Genomic DNA, 13267 nt, shown 5'->3' with positions numbered 1-13267 from the left:
GTTATCATTTGACACTACTGAAAAGTAAATGCACATAGGAAATGCTCGATAAGCCTTGTAGCAGAATCGGTAAAATATTAGAATTGAGTGTGGTATACTCAGAAGTGAATCTTCTGTGATTCACACATCTGAATGACTGCTGCCGCACCTGCAGAATTTGCCAGAAAAGCTGTGTGCTTAGCAAATGATCAAATGCAGTAGTACATGTTGTCCTGCTGGATTTTGAACTTAAACTTTTAACTTTTCTTAATTGCATAGTATAACAGCACATTTTTTCAGATAAAGGAATTTAGTTTGATTTCCCATTTTTAAATGTTTATTGATTAAAACTCACATCAGTCCCTAAAATGCCAAAATCTGAAGTCCAATCCAAATAACAATATTTTAAAAGCAGAGAAGCAAAGTTCATAAACAAACAAATAAATACATATAGAGTCATGTTTTTTTAGTATAAACATTTATGGTTGTCCCTTCCCAAAGACCTTTAGTGATATATGAACTATATTCTGAGATAGACACTTCATTACATACAACATGTGCACAAACACATCATGAATTCCAGGAGAGACCGACATTAGCAGGGAGGCAATGAGAAGAGGATAAGCAGCACAATTCCACCATGTGAAACCAACACAGCATGTATTAAGTGATATACACCATGTAAATAAAGCTCACGGTTACGCAATGACATCTTCAGTATTCATGGAGAGCATGTCAGGGTTTTAAAAAACAATACTTGCTTGACATAAACAGACGTAAAATATTTATGAACCAATTAAGTATACATGCATTTTAAATTCAGTCAACAATTGTGGATGCACACTTAGACAGGACAGGACGAACACAAAGCACAAAAATAGGCGGAAAATAGTGGGAAACAATGTTTGTTACATGCCAAGAGTAAGAACACGTATGGAAAATGCGAATACTGTCTAGCCAAACTACTGCTTAGGCAGCTGTCACCAAATCAAGAGATTACATAAAAAGATCAAAGGGGAAATGCATTGGTCTTCCGTCTATCTACAACTACATCTATGAGTGACTTCGTATAGTTTGTGCCTTTGCTCATAACAAATAATTCATATTTAAATGACTATTAATTTAAACCGTGTGACAATTTGCGTGAAGGTCTCGGAATTAATAACACCGATAACTAATTCAACGGAGAACAAATTAACTAAACACTGCCGCTGCGTCCCATAAAACCGGCATATAAATACATCCAAAGCCAAAGAAACGGTTGGTAAAGTGAGATTACAGATAAGCAGGTGAGGAAAAATTAAATATGACAGAAAAATTATAACCATGCACAAAAAAACAGCAGTCTTAGATTTAGTTTAATCAAAACCATACTGACAGGTGGATGTACTTAAAAATTACGGCGGTGTCAGCGTAGACACACAAGTACAGATAAATCCTCAAATTAAATACACATTTGCAAGTTTGCAGCGTCCAGTGCAAAAGGAAAAAATAAAACGATTAACTGCTGCGTGCATTTTTAATCCGTTAGTCAGAACCAGTCAGATTAACCTGGCTATAAGCACAACTTGTTTGCACCAGATTCTACTAATAAGTCGAATTAATAAACAAATTGCATATGAATATAGCATAGAGGAAACAAAATGTCTGAAGTTTTCTACATTTTTATAAGACATCTCAAAAATGGCTAAGACTGTTACAGCAGCAGATAGCTAAGAGCAAGAAAATCTACATGCGGGTAATATAGGATACAAGCAACCAAAGCATTCATACGTAACTTGACAAAAATGAAAAATTTCTATTGTTACAGTAGGGAAGAACTCATTAAAATACTGAGAATTTAACTATCAAGCCACAACAATGACTGTCAGTCAATCAAACAGACGCCTGAATTAGCTAGCTAGCTATAGTTCACTAATATATATGCACTATATAGAAGATACTTGATATAACGGGTTCAAAGCATATACAAATGATCTTACCGCGGCTTACTGTGATCCTGGCTAGCTGTGCTAGCCCCCAAAAAATTCTTTGCCCTCTCCACTTTTTCCACCCGTTACAACACAAATTGCACTCAATCTGTACGATCCATTTTCTTTACTGTAAGCTCCCCTTGTGTATCTCTTCCTCTTCTCTCCTAATAAATTCTTTCGATCTGCCTCCTTAACTGTATGTATAGCTGACTACCTAACGGTTTTCTGCTTCAACGCGGGGCGCGGCGGTTCTCCTCTTCCGCACCCCTTTCGTTCATATTTTGCCGTTACATTCGTCTTTACCGTCTCATTTATTTGAAGGCTATTATTCCCCTGTTCTTCCTCATCCGTTTTTGTTCAGAAATTCAAGATGGCGACAGAGGTGGGATCGGGCCGGAAATAGGAAGTTAAAGTTAGGAAAAAAGACTCCTATTTCCGGTCACTTAAATTTCTCTAGGGAAAATAAATTCGTGTGCCATGATATACTACATCATGAATGGTTTGTGCTTTATATAAAGTACTCTTTTAGGAATGTAATAGATCTTACAGTGATTAATATCAAAAACAGCATCACCATTTAACAACTGCTATTTGTAAAATATAACATATTAGACAGATGTGGCATAAAACTTGAACAAGACAAATGAAACTGCACTTTTATGCTTACACAATAAAGAAGTTTAATCAATTTTGTATATATAGCATGTGTCTATCTGTGCAGGCTTTACAAAATCTGTTTAATAAGTTTGTAACCAAAAAACATAGTAAAGGGAGTCTTGTTCCTGTCATCTTCTGCTACATATAGACTGAACAGCAACCAATCAGGATCACAGCAACTTTTTTTCTTTGCACACTGATATGTCCACATCTGCAGTACGTCATACAGAGAGTTCCAGAAGTGTGCTGCAAGCTAAAAATGTATCCCTTATTTAATTACATCTAGAACGTTCAGTTGTGTTTCCTCTTTTCAGTATATTTAGTTTGTACTTGCATGTCCTTGTACAGTCACACGCAGTAGTGTCAGGGGTGGAGGAGGAAAGCTGACAACATTATTACTTTTTTCATTCATCCATCTATTCAATCTCAAGCTAGATTCACATTGACCCCTTTTCAGGGAGCAAAGGGCATAAGACAGAATTTTTCTGCAGTAGAAGTTTTTAGTTTTTCCTCTGTTTTTGCCCACTGGAGAATATCTATAAAATCCTGTGGCAGGTAGCCAGTAGGGACTAGGCCAAGCTGAAAGTCTTGTGTGTGACCTCATTAAGCCAATTACAGAGGCTGGGCTGTGAAGAGAAACATTTGCAGGTTGCTGTAATAAGACCAAATAGTTTCTATCTTCTTAGTTTTTTAAAATATTATTTTTAAATCTATTCCGAAATGTTCACTTTTTCAGCTTCACTTTTTGTAAACTAATAGATATAAGCCAAAACATATTCCATGTCTCATCACTTCCAAACTAGTGTAGTGTACGCTAATTGAAATACTATAAATGAATTAAATTGTGAGTTATAACTTAGCTCCAGATCCTGGAGGCTTCCACAAAAGTAATTTGCAGAAGTTTCTTTGAATACACCCTAGTTGTGATTCTATTATTGCTTTGAAGACTTTAATTAACTACGTATATTTTGTGAAAAAAATGGGAGCAGTCAAGAGGATTTTCCATAAGGCTAAACTTGGAATGGTAAACAAATCAGTCCCTTTTGAAAGCACACTAGTGTTTAAAGTATGTAACCTAAAATGAGCAGTTCTGGTCATTCATTTTGGCTCTAGTAAGGTTTCTATTTTCACTCAGTTCTCTAAAACTGGTGAGACTTTTCAGTTGAATATGATATCTGCCTAGACTTAAATTAAGTAAATAGCAAAAATATGATCACAACCAGACTAATGAACATAGGCATTATGACTCATACAAAAGTGTCATGCAAACAGGATTTTATGATACAAAATGTATGTACCGTAGATGACATTATGGCACTTTCCTTTAGGGCCTATAGGAAGATACATTTTATAGGAACATACTCGAAATTTGTGTCAAAATTGAAAGTTATCGCATATGTTTGAAATCAGGGCCACTGTTGACGGGGGTGGGTGGGGGTTGTCGTTAGGGCGATTCCAAAAATTTTGGAGAAAATTGGTCTGGGTTGTTGGGAGCCCACTATGGTCTGTTTTCATGGAGCCCAAAATTTTTAGTGGCACCCCTATTTAAAACACTGTCTATATATATATATGACCCCCAATGATGAATAAAATATTGGATCCACGATTTCCCTTGCCCGGACGCGGGTGACCGGGGCCCCCCCTGGAGCCAGACCTGGGGGTGGGGCTCGATGGCGAGAGCCCGAACAAGGCACGTGGGTCCCCCCTCCAATGGGCTCACCACCTGTAGGAGGGACCATAGGGGTCGGGTGCAGTGTGAGTTGGGCAGTGGCCGAAGGCGGGGACCTTGGCGATCCAATCCTCGGCTGCAGAAGCTAGCTCTAGGGACATGGAAGGCTGTGAGGTTCCGACTAGATGTAGTCGAGCTCACCTCAACGCATGACCTGGGCTCTGGAACCAGTCTCCTCGAAGGGGGTTGGACCCTCTTCCACTCTGGAGTCGCTCACGTGGAGAGGCACCGAGCTGGGGTGGGCATACTTATTGCCCCCTGGCTGGGCGCCTGTACATTGGGGTTTACCGCGGTGGACGAGAGGGTAGCCTCCCTTCGCCTTCGGGTGGGGGGACGGGTCCTGACTGTTGTTTGCGCTTATGTGCCAAACGGCAGCTCAGAATACCTTGGAAGTCCTTGGAAGGGGTGTTAGAGAGCGCTCCTCCCGGGGACTCTCTTGTTCTGCTGGGGGACTTCAATGCTCACGTGGGCAATGACAGTGAGACCTGGAGGGGCGTGATTGGGAGGGACTCCCCCCCCTCTCCTAACCCGAGTGGTGTTTTGTTATTGGACTTCTGTGCAGATTGTCCATAATGAACACCATGTTCAAGCATAAGGGTGTCCATATGTGCACTTGGCACCAGGACACCCTAGGCCGAAGTTCGATGATCGACTTTGTGGTCGTGTCGTCGGACTTGCGGCCGCATGTATTGGACACTCGGGTGAAGAGAGGGGCAGAACTATTACATTCTTGGTGGTGGGTTGGTTCCGCTGGTGGGGGAGGAAGCCGGTCAGACCTGGTAGACCCAAGCGTATAGTGCGGGTCTGCTGGGAACGTCTGGCGGAATCCCCTGTCAGGGGGAGTTTCAACTCCTACCTCCAGCAGAACTTCGCCCATGCCCCGGGGGAGGCGGGGGACATCGAGTCCGAATGGGCCATGTTCCGCGCCTCCATTGATGTTGCAGGGCTGTCTTGGTTGACATGCATCTGCAGCATCGCGTGGACATCGGGGGCGGTGCCTCTGGATTGGCAGACCGGGGTGGTGGTCCCCCTCTTCAAGAAGGCGGACCAGAGGGTGTGTTCCAACTATAGGGGGATCACACTCCTCAGCCTCCCTGGTAAAGTCTATTCGGGGGTGCTGGAGAGGAGGGTTCGTCGGATAGTCTAACCTCGGATTCAGGAGGAGCAGTGTGGTTTTCGCCCTGGCCGTGGAACAGTGGACCAGCTCTATACTCTCGGCAGGGTCCTGGAGGGTGCGTGGGAGTTTGCCCAACCGGTCTACATGTGCTTTGTGAACATGGAGAAGGCATTCGACCGCGTCCCTCGGGGAGTCCTGTGGGGAGTGCTCCGGGAGTATGGGGTGCTGAGCTGCCTTATAAGGGCTGTTCGGTCCCTGTACAACCGGTGTCAGAACTTGGTCCGCATTGCCGGCAGTAAGTTGCACTCGTTCCCAGTGAGGGTTGGACTCCGCCAGGGCTGCCCTTTATCACCGATTCTGTTCATAACCTTTATGGACAGAATTTCTAGGCACAGCCAGGGCGTTGAGGGTGTCCGGTTTGGTGACCTGAGGATTAGGTCTCTGCTTTTTGCAGATGATGTGATTCTGTTGGCCTCATCAGACCATGACCTTCGGCTCTCACTGGAGCAGTTCGCAGCTGAGTGTGAAGTGGCTGGAATGAAGATCAGCACCTCCAAATCTGAGACCATGGTCCTCAGCCGGAAAAGAGTGGAGTGCTCTCTCCGGAGTTTAAGTATCTCGGGGTCTTGTTCACGAGTGAGGGAAGGATGGAGCGGGAGATCAACAGGCGAATCAGTGCGGCGTCAGCAGTGATGCGGGTGCTGCATCCGTCTGTCGTGGTGAAGAAGGAGCTGAGCCAAAAGGCAAAGCTCTCGATTTACCAGTCGATCTACGTTCCTACCCTAGTATGGTCACGAGCTGTGGGTAGTGACCGAAAGAACGAGATCGCGAGTGCAAGCGGCCGAAATGAGTTTTCTCCACAGGGTGGCTGGGCTCTCCCTTAGAGATAGGGTGAGGAGCTCGGTCATTAGGGAGGGACTCAGAGTAGAGCCGCTGTTCCTCCGCATTGAGAGGAACCAGATCAGGTGGCTCGGGCATCTGTTTGGGATGCCTCCTGGACACCTCCCTGGTGAGGTGTTCCGGGCATGTCCCACTGGGAGGAGGCCCCGGGGAAGACCCAGGACACGCTGGAGGGACTATGTCTCTCGGCTGGCCTGGGAACACCTCGGGATTCCCCCAGAGGAGCTGGAGGAAGTGGCCGGGGAGAGGGAAGTCTGGGTTTCCCTGCTGAGACTACTGCCCCCACAACCCGACCTCGGATAAGCGGATGTTAATGGATGGATGGATGGATATATATACACACACACACAATACATTTTTAATATTTTCACATGTATTGCATTCAAATTCAATGAAATGCCTATCAAACAGGGATGCCACTAAGAATTTTGGGCCCCATGAAAACACACTTATGTATCTATGTATATACTCTCACCTAAAGGATTATTAGGAACACCATACTAATATGGTGTTTGACCCCCTTTCACCTTCAGAACTGCCTTAATTCTATGTGGCATTGATTCAACAAGGTGCTGAAAGCATTCTTTAGAAATGTTGGCCCATATTGATAGGATAGCATCTTGCAGTTGATGGAGATTTGTGGGATGCACATCCAGGGCACGAAGCTCCCGTTCCACCACATCCCAAAGATGCTCTATTGGGTTGAGATCTGGTGACTGTGGGGGCCATTGTAGTACAGTGAACTCATTGTCATGTTCAAGAAACCAATTTGAAATGATTCGAGCTTTGTGACATGGTGCATTATCCTGCTGGAAGTAGCCATCAGAGGATGGGTACATGGTGGTCATAAAGGGATGGACATGGTCAGAAACAATGCTCAGGTAGGCCGTGGCATTTAAACGATGCCCAATTGGCACTAAGGGGCCTAAAGTGTGCCAAGAAAACATCCCCCACACCATTACACCACCACCACCACCAGCCTGCACAGTGGTAACAAGGCATGATGGATCCATGTTCTCATTCTGTTTACGCCAAATTCTGACTCTACCATTTGAATGTCTCAACAGAAATAGAGACTCATCAGACCAGGCAACATTTTTCCAGTCTTCAACTGTCCAATTTTGGTGAGCTCGTGCAAATTGTAGCCTCTTTTTCCTACGGTATTTGTAGTGGAGATGAGTGGTACCCGGTGGGGTCTTCTGCTGTTGTAGCCCATCTGCCTCAAGGTTGTGCGTGTTGTGGCTTCACAAATGCTTTGCTGCATACCTCGGTTGTAACGAGTGGTTATTTCAGTCAAAGTTGCTCTTCTATCAGCTTGAATCAGTCGGGCCATTCTCCTCCGACCTCTAGCATCAACAAGGCATTTTCGCCCACAGGACTGCCGCATACTGGATGTTTTTCCCTTTGCACACCATTCTTTGTAAACCCTAGAAATGGTTGTGCGTGAAAATCCCAGTAACTGAGCAGATTGTGAAATACTCAGACCAGCCCGTCTGGCACCAACAACCATGCCACGCTCAAAATTGCTTAAATCACCTTTCTTTCTCATCCTGACATTCAATTTGGAGTTCAGGAGATTGTCTTGACCAGGACCACACCCCTAAATGGAATGAAGCAACTGCCATGTGATAGGTTGATTAGATAATTGCATTAATGAGAAATTGAACAGGTGTTCCTAATAATCCTTTAGGTGAGTGTATATGTGTGTGTATTCTGTTCACAGGGTTAAGCTTTTTACAAACTCATCCTTCTCTCTGCTGTCACTAGGGTGTTTCTAGCTATTGAAAAGATCAGTTCAGGCCCTAAGTTAGGTTTACCTGGGGCTTGTCCTTTTTTTTTAGAAGGAAGATTGGCATCAGGGCTAAAATACTCAGGGCTATATCCCCAAGTGATCGGACCTAGCGATGCCTATGGCTGTCACTAATGCACCGGAGTAGATCTTCATCCACATGATGTTTTTGTGAAGCATTAATAAGATCCATCAAATATTTTTTGACTTATCACATTCACAAGATCAAATGTCTTTCACCATTCTCTTTGCTGACACTGAGCGGCATTGCTTCAATTTTGGGGCCATCTCTCTCAGAATTGAATCAGTTTCATTTCATCTCCCATACGGTGCATTTGCAATGTTTGAGAAAGATCCATCAGACATTTTTAAGTTATTGTCCTATCAAGCAAAGCACCTGCAGCAGCAGTGGTGGATCGATCCCAAAACCATACCTATGTTTTCTCCGTCCAGAGAATGTAACTATCAGTACTATGATAAAGCCCATGATTTACTATTCTGTATTTGGAATCTAAGGCATTTTACACTAATGATCAATATACTCCAATATTCTAAATGTGTTTAATAAAAAATATGGATGTGGCTGATAATTACAGATAAACCTCTATGGGTGTCATAGTGCTCCTCCTCCTCCAGCCACTCTCTCCACGCCTCTCTGTTACACATGTCGCTTTTATCTGCCCTGTCATTGGTCTGGTTTATGTAAAGAATATCATCATAATAGCAATGCTGTTTTCTCGAGAAAGGAGGAGATATTCTGACAGAACGGTGGATTAAACCTGCATTTGACTAAATATACATACGCTTCAGAAGAAAGTAACATAGAGGCACCTCACAAAGTCAGTGTAACTCCATCAGTTATGAGTTTAAGGACAGCATGCATCTTCCTGCGAGGAGGGAAAAATATTGTAAGTTTTCTGTCGCTGCTTTGACTGTATTGACTATATTGTGACGTGCACGAATAACATGAAACCCTTCTAGAACCTTAATTTGAATGTTTTTTGCTGAATGACAAAGAATGCATCAACATTTTATTTTCTATTTATATGTGTAATAAAATATACATCATGTACCTTCCAAAAAGCTTTCTTTTTTACTTCTTTGAATGTTTTAAATAACTGAATGTACAGTAGGTGGTACAGCTACATTGCAATTATTTCAGTCATGCAGCCAGGCATTTTCAATAATTTTCATAAAATTATCATTCATTCTTTGTAGTTGTAAGCATTGCATTACGAGACTGACTGTATAACATGTACCAAAATTGTTTCATTCATGTTTTCATTTGTATACCCAGAATATATATTTTTGTGTATGTGTATTACTATAAAACTTTTCCTTTTCAGGAAAGAACACTGGCAGATGATGAAATAGAAGGTAAACTCCAATCCTTCAGTCTGCTTCTTTTTAGTTTTTCTAGCTGTCCTGTCCATTCCATTGACATATAAATTTTGTGAGTAATGATCATTTAGGATATGAATATCAAATATGATATATTTCTCCTGTTGTTCAAATTTCTGAAATATTAGAGGCAGTAGTCACTGATAAATATTTCCCCCTGACTTTATAATGGGGAATCTGGAACATTCTAAGAAATTTTATATACTTCATACACTATAAAAAATATTTTACAATTACACAAGCATTAGTATTTCACAACTGGCTGGATGAAAGGAAAGCCTTTTAAAAGGTAATCTATTTAATGCTACTTAATTATATAATACAGTGAAACAGATACACACATTAGTATCTGTCCTTATTGTCTCTGCAGCATAGATCAGTCAATATAACTTCATGTGCACACTCCCTGTCTTATTGTAGAATTACAAGAGGCATTCAATGAGTTTGACAAAGACAAGGACGGCCTGATCGGCTGCAAGGACCTTGGGAACTTAATGAGGATGATGGGCTACATGCCCACAGAGATGGAGCTCACTGAGCTGAGCCAGAAAATCAACATGAACTGTGAGTCTCACCACACAGTATCGCTTATGATGAGCTAGGATCTGCTTAGCAAGCTGGGTACAACACAGAGCAAGATTATTTATTCTTTGTAATGGACAAAGAAGTCAAGTTTTAATTCACCTCTGATTTTTAAAGTAGCTGCGAGTAGTGAACAATCGATGCTACTCAGTATGGTTTGCTATGAGCAGGTGTTGTAGTGCTTAAGATACTAGGCTGAGTGAAATTGGGGGGCTGCATCTTTTCATTCCATGTGAGTTACTTCACTAAAAGTATTGTATCTGGAAGTATAAATGCCTTTAGTGCATAGCTGTTGGGTGTCCATATAAATGTCCTGGAACATAAGTCTCTCATATCAAAGAGATGAATAAGAATTTAATAAACACTAAAAAAGATGACAAACAGATCTCTATCCCTAAGAACCATTGACAGCCTGTATATGTATGTATACATCTACCCATCCTAAATGATTGCAGTTCATTGGTGATTAACCATTAACAGATTAATTATCGATCAATAACAAACTGCGTTCAGAAGAGCGACAAGCTTGTCCCAGGACTTTGAAAACATCTCCATCCTCCCTCCATCTCGCTATTCAAGACCAATGAATGTTTCTGTCATGCAAGACTGATATTATATTTTTAATCACCTGTTTATCTGTATGCCAGACAAGTCAAGAAGATTAGATGGAAACACATCTTATTCCTATGTTATGTTTACCTTGGGCTTTGGGTTTGTCAAAGGCACTATATAAATGTAACTTTTTTTTTTATTATATTATTATAAACAAATAGTATAGATAGAAAATGGAATTTTCAAAACTCAGCTGGTGTCCAGACTTGGCATGGTACAAATAGTGTTTTAATCAAATTAAAATGAAGTGCACTGAACACTAGCTGAATTAATTTATTTTCTATCATGTAAGACACCATTTTTAACCCTCTACACGTCAACGATAAACACACAGGAACCTGCAGCTAATGTCTGACTCCAATTCCCATCACTCTTCAGTGGGAGGAAAGGTGGATTTTGAAGATTTTGTGGAATTAATGGCCCCAAAACTCCTGGCAGAAACCGCTGGCATGATTGGACTAAAGGAACTAAAGGATGCCTTCAAAGAAGTGAGGATAAGCACTGTGTAGCAGTCATATCTGCCAATGATTTACCCTAAACACAGGATTCAATCAGAGAATAAGCTCTTGCTTTTGTATTCTCTGCTTTAGCTGTCTCTCTCTCTCTTTTACATCCAATTAGCTACATGTGCACTTACTAAAATGACTTCTACTTCATTTTCTTAAAAGTTTGATTTGGACGGAGATGGAGAGATAAGCATGGAGGAAATGCGGAGCGTCATGAACAAACTACTGGGACAGCACATGAGTCACAGAGAGATTGACGCTGTGCTCAGGGAGGCTGACAACAATGGGGATGGCTCAGTGGATTTTGAGGGTAAGAATGGAAATTCTGCAACAATTAGCAACAAAGAAAGCAGACACTCCCGTGCTGTGTTGAGCATTGGTTCAAAACTGGTTAAGCTGCAGGACCTACATTTTTCCTTGGTTATAAAGTTATGACCCAAATTTAATTTTTTTTTAACCAAACTGATACCACACAAAATAGTGCAGCAAAAATAGTGCAGTAACAGTAGCATGGTGCCTTCATGCCTTAATCAGAAACGCATGTTCTTCAAATAGTCCAATAAAAGAAATAAAAAAAATAAAAAAAAATCCTAAATATTTTTTAACCACACACTTGGTGACCCAGTTAAGATCCACTTTTGGGTCATGACCCACCGCTAGAGAAACAGTTGTTTTGAGTATTTGAACTTGAAAAAATGTGAAAATGTATAGCCATTCAAATACCTGCTGTTTGGATGCAATTTGTATAAAGAAAGAACAAAAAAGCAACAAGAAATAAATAGTAGCGTTAGCTCTCCATACAACTCTTCATACAGCTCTTCACACGGGGTATGCTGATATTTAGTTCAACAGCATTGGTTAGGTTTCAACATTGCAAGTGACCAAATCAGGTACAACCCCCCCCCCCCCCCCCCAAAACACACGGTCCTCCCACATACTCAAACCTATACTCTTGAAAATATAATGTACAGTAGATCATCAGTAATTAGGTTACCAAAAATTTGGTCATTCATTGCAATTTGATCCATACCAATGATGATCATTAATGAGGTTATTTTATTAATATAATACAAAACAAAACAAAAAAATTTTCTATTAGTATTAGTATGTCTACATTTATGTTGTTGCATTTCATAACAATTTCATATCAACCTATAAATGATGCTGATTTTTTTCCTTTTTTCTAAAGAATTTGTAAGAATGATGTCTTGCCAATAAAAGACAGAAGAATTAAAAATGTGGAATAAGAACAAAGGGAAGGAAGAATGTGTCAGGCCTGCCTAGTATGTTCACCTGTAACATGTTAATTGTTAATTGCCCTACCCTTATTGTCCTCATGTGTTTCTCTGTTGTTGTAGTGTATCTCTTGTATTGCACAATCAACCCCATTGACTTGCACCTGTATCCTGTTTTCCCTTGTTTCTAAAGCCAAACCTTATCACTGTAAAAATTAACACTTCCAAATATGAATTTAGTTTTATATAGATTAATTGTGTCGTTTGTTCCCCTCTGAATGGAATAGCTGTGTGTCTTTCTTTAAAATCTGCCCATTGTGAATGTACAATGTTATGATAACCAATAAAGAAAATGTTAAAACTTCTCTTTATTCAGTTCCTAAATTGATATTAATTGATGATAGTCTAGCCACCTTCCACAAGCTCTCATCCAGTACTGGGTCATGGTCAGCTTGGATCCTATCACTTGGTACACCCTGGGTGGGATATTAGGCCATTGAAGGCCACACACTCAATAAGCAATTCAGAGACACGTCACCTAACCTGGATGTTTTTGGACTCAGGAAGGAAACAGGAGTAGCCTGAGGAATCAGATACAAATACAGAGGTGGGATTCAAACCCCCAGATTTACAGGTGTCTAGTCAATACATATTTCATTTAACTAAATCAAAAATACAGTAAATAGAAAAAATAAAAGACATAACAGGACACCAAAAAAGCAAAAATAAATCTGATACAGAATTGGATTAAAATAGAAAAAAAACCAAATATAAAAAGTAAATACAT

General features: G+C 41.0%; 2 protein-coding genes across 4 annotated transcripts in view; one reads left to right on the top strand and one right to left on the bottom strand.

Annotated features, from left to right (window-relative positions):
• taok2b (TAO kinase 2b) overlaps positions 1–2339 on the bottom strand; it is a 30923-nt gene extending 28584 nt beyond the window's left edge. For all 3 annotated transcript variants that reach the window (XM_023791202.2, XM_023791203.2, XM_023791201.2), the window contains exon 1: positions 1962–2339. The gene's annotated coding sequence lies outside the window, so the exon portion shown is untranslated. The remainder of the gene's footprint in view (positions 1–1961) is intronic.
• A 6642-nt stretch (positions 2340–8981) lies between these two features.
• cabp5a (calcium binding protein 5a) lies at positions 8982–12578 on the top strand. The gene is made up of 6 exons (XM_023791223.1): positions 8982–9052; positions 9491–9521; positions 9966–10109; positions 11118–11227; positions 11408–11555; positions 12435–12578. The coding sequence occupies exons 1-6, from the start codon at positions 9005–9007 to the stop codon at positions 12461–12463; spliced, it is 510 nt and encodes a 169-aa protein (XP_023646991.1). The 5' UTR covers positions 8982–9004; the 3' UTR covers positions 12464–12578.
• Positions 12579–13267: the final 689 nt, after the last annotated feature.

This window comes from Paramormyrops kingsleyae, chromosome 5 (genome assembly GCF_048594095.1).
Source record: "Paramormyrops kingsleyae isolate MSU_618 chromosome 5, PKINGS_0.4, whole genome shotgun sequence".
NCBI classification, from domain to species: domain Eukaryota; kingdom Metazoa; phylum Chordata; class Actinopteri; order Osteoglossiformes; family Mormyridae; genus Paramormyrops; species Paramormyrops kingsleyae.
Note: the sequence above shows the minus strand (reverse complement) of the source record. Positions and strands in the feature narration are given on the sequence as shown.

Bases quoted from the DNA above. Each gene is read 5' to 3' on its own strand.
- cabp5a (XM_023791223.1), top strand. From the start codon at position 9,005: ATGAGTTTAAGGACAGCATGCATCTTCCTGCGAGGAGGGAAAAATATT. The intron at 10,110-11,117 runs GTGAGTCTCACC...ATCACTCTTCAG, and splicing joins CCAGAAAATCAACATGAACT to TGGGAGGAAAGGTGGATTTT. The intron at 11,228-11,407 runs GTGAGGATAAGC...TTTTCTTAAAAG, and splicing joins TAAAGGATGCCTTCAAAGAA to TTTGATTTGGACGGAGATGG.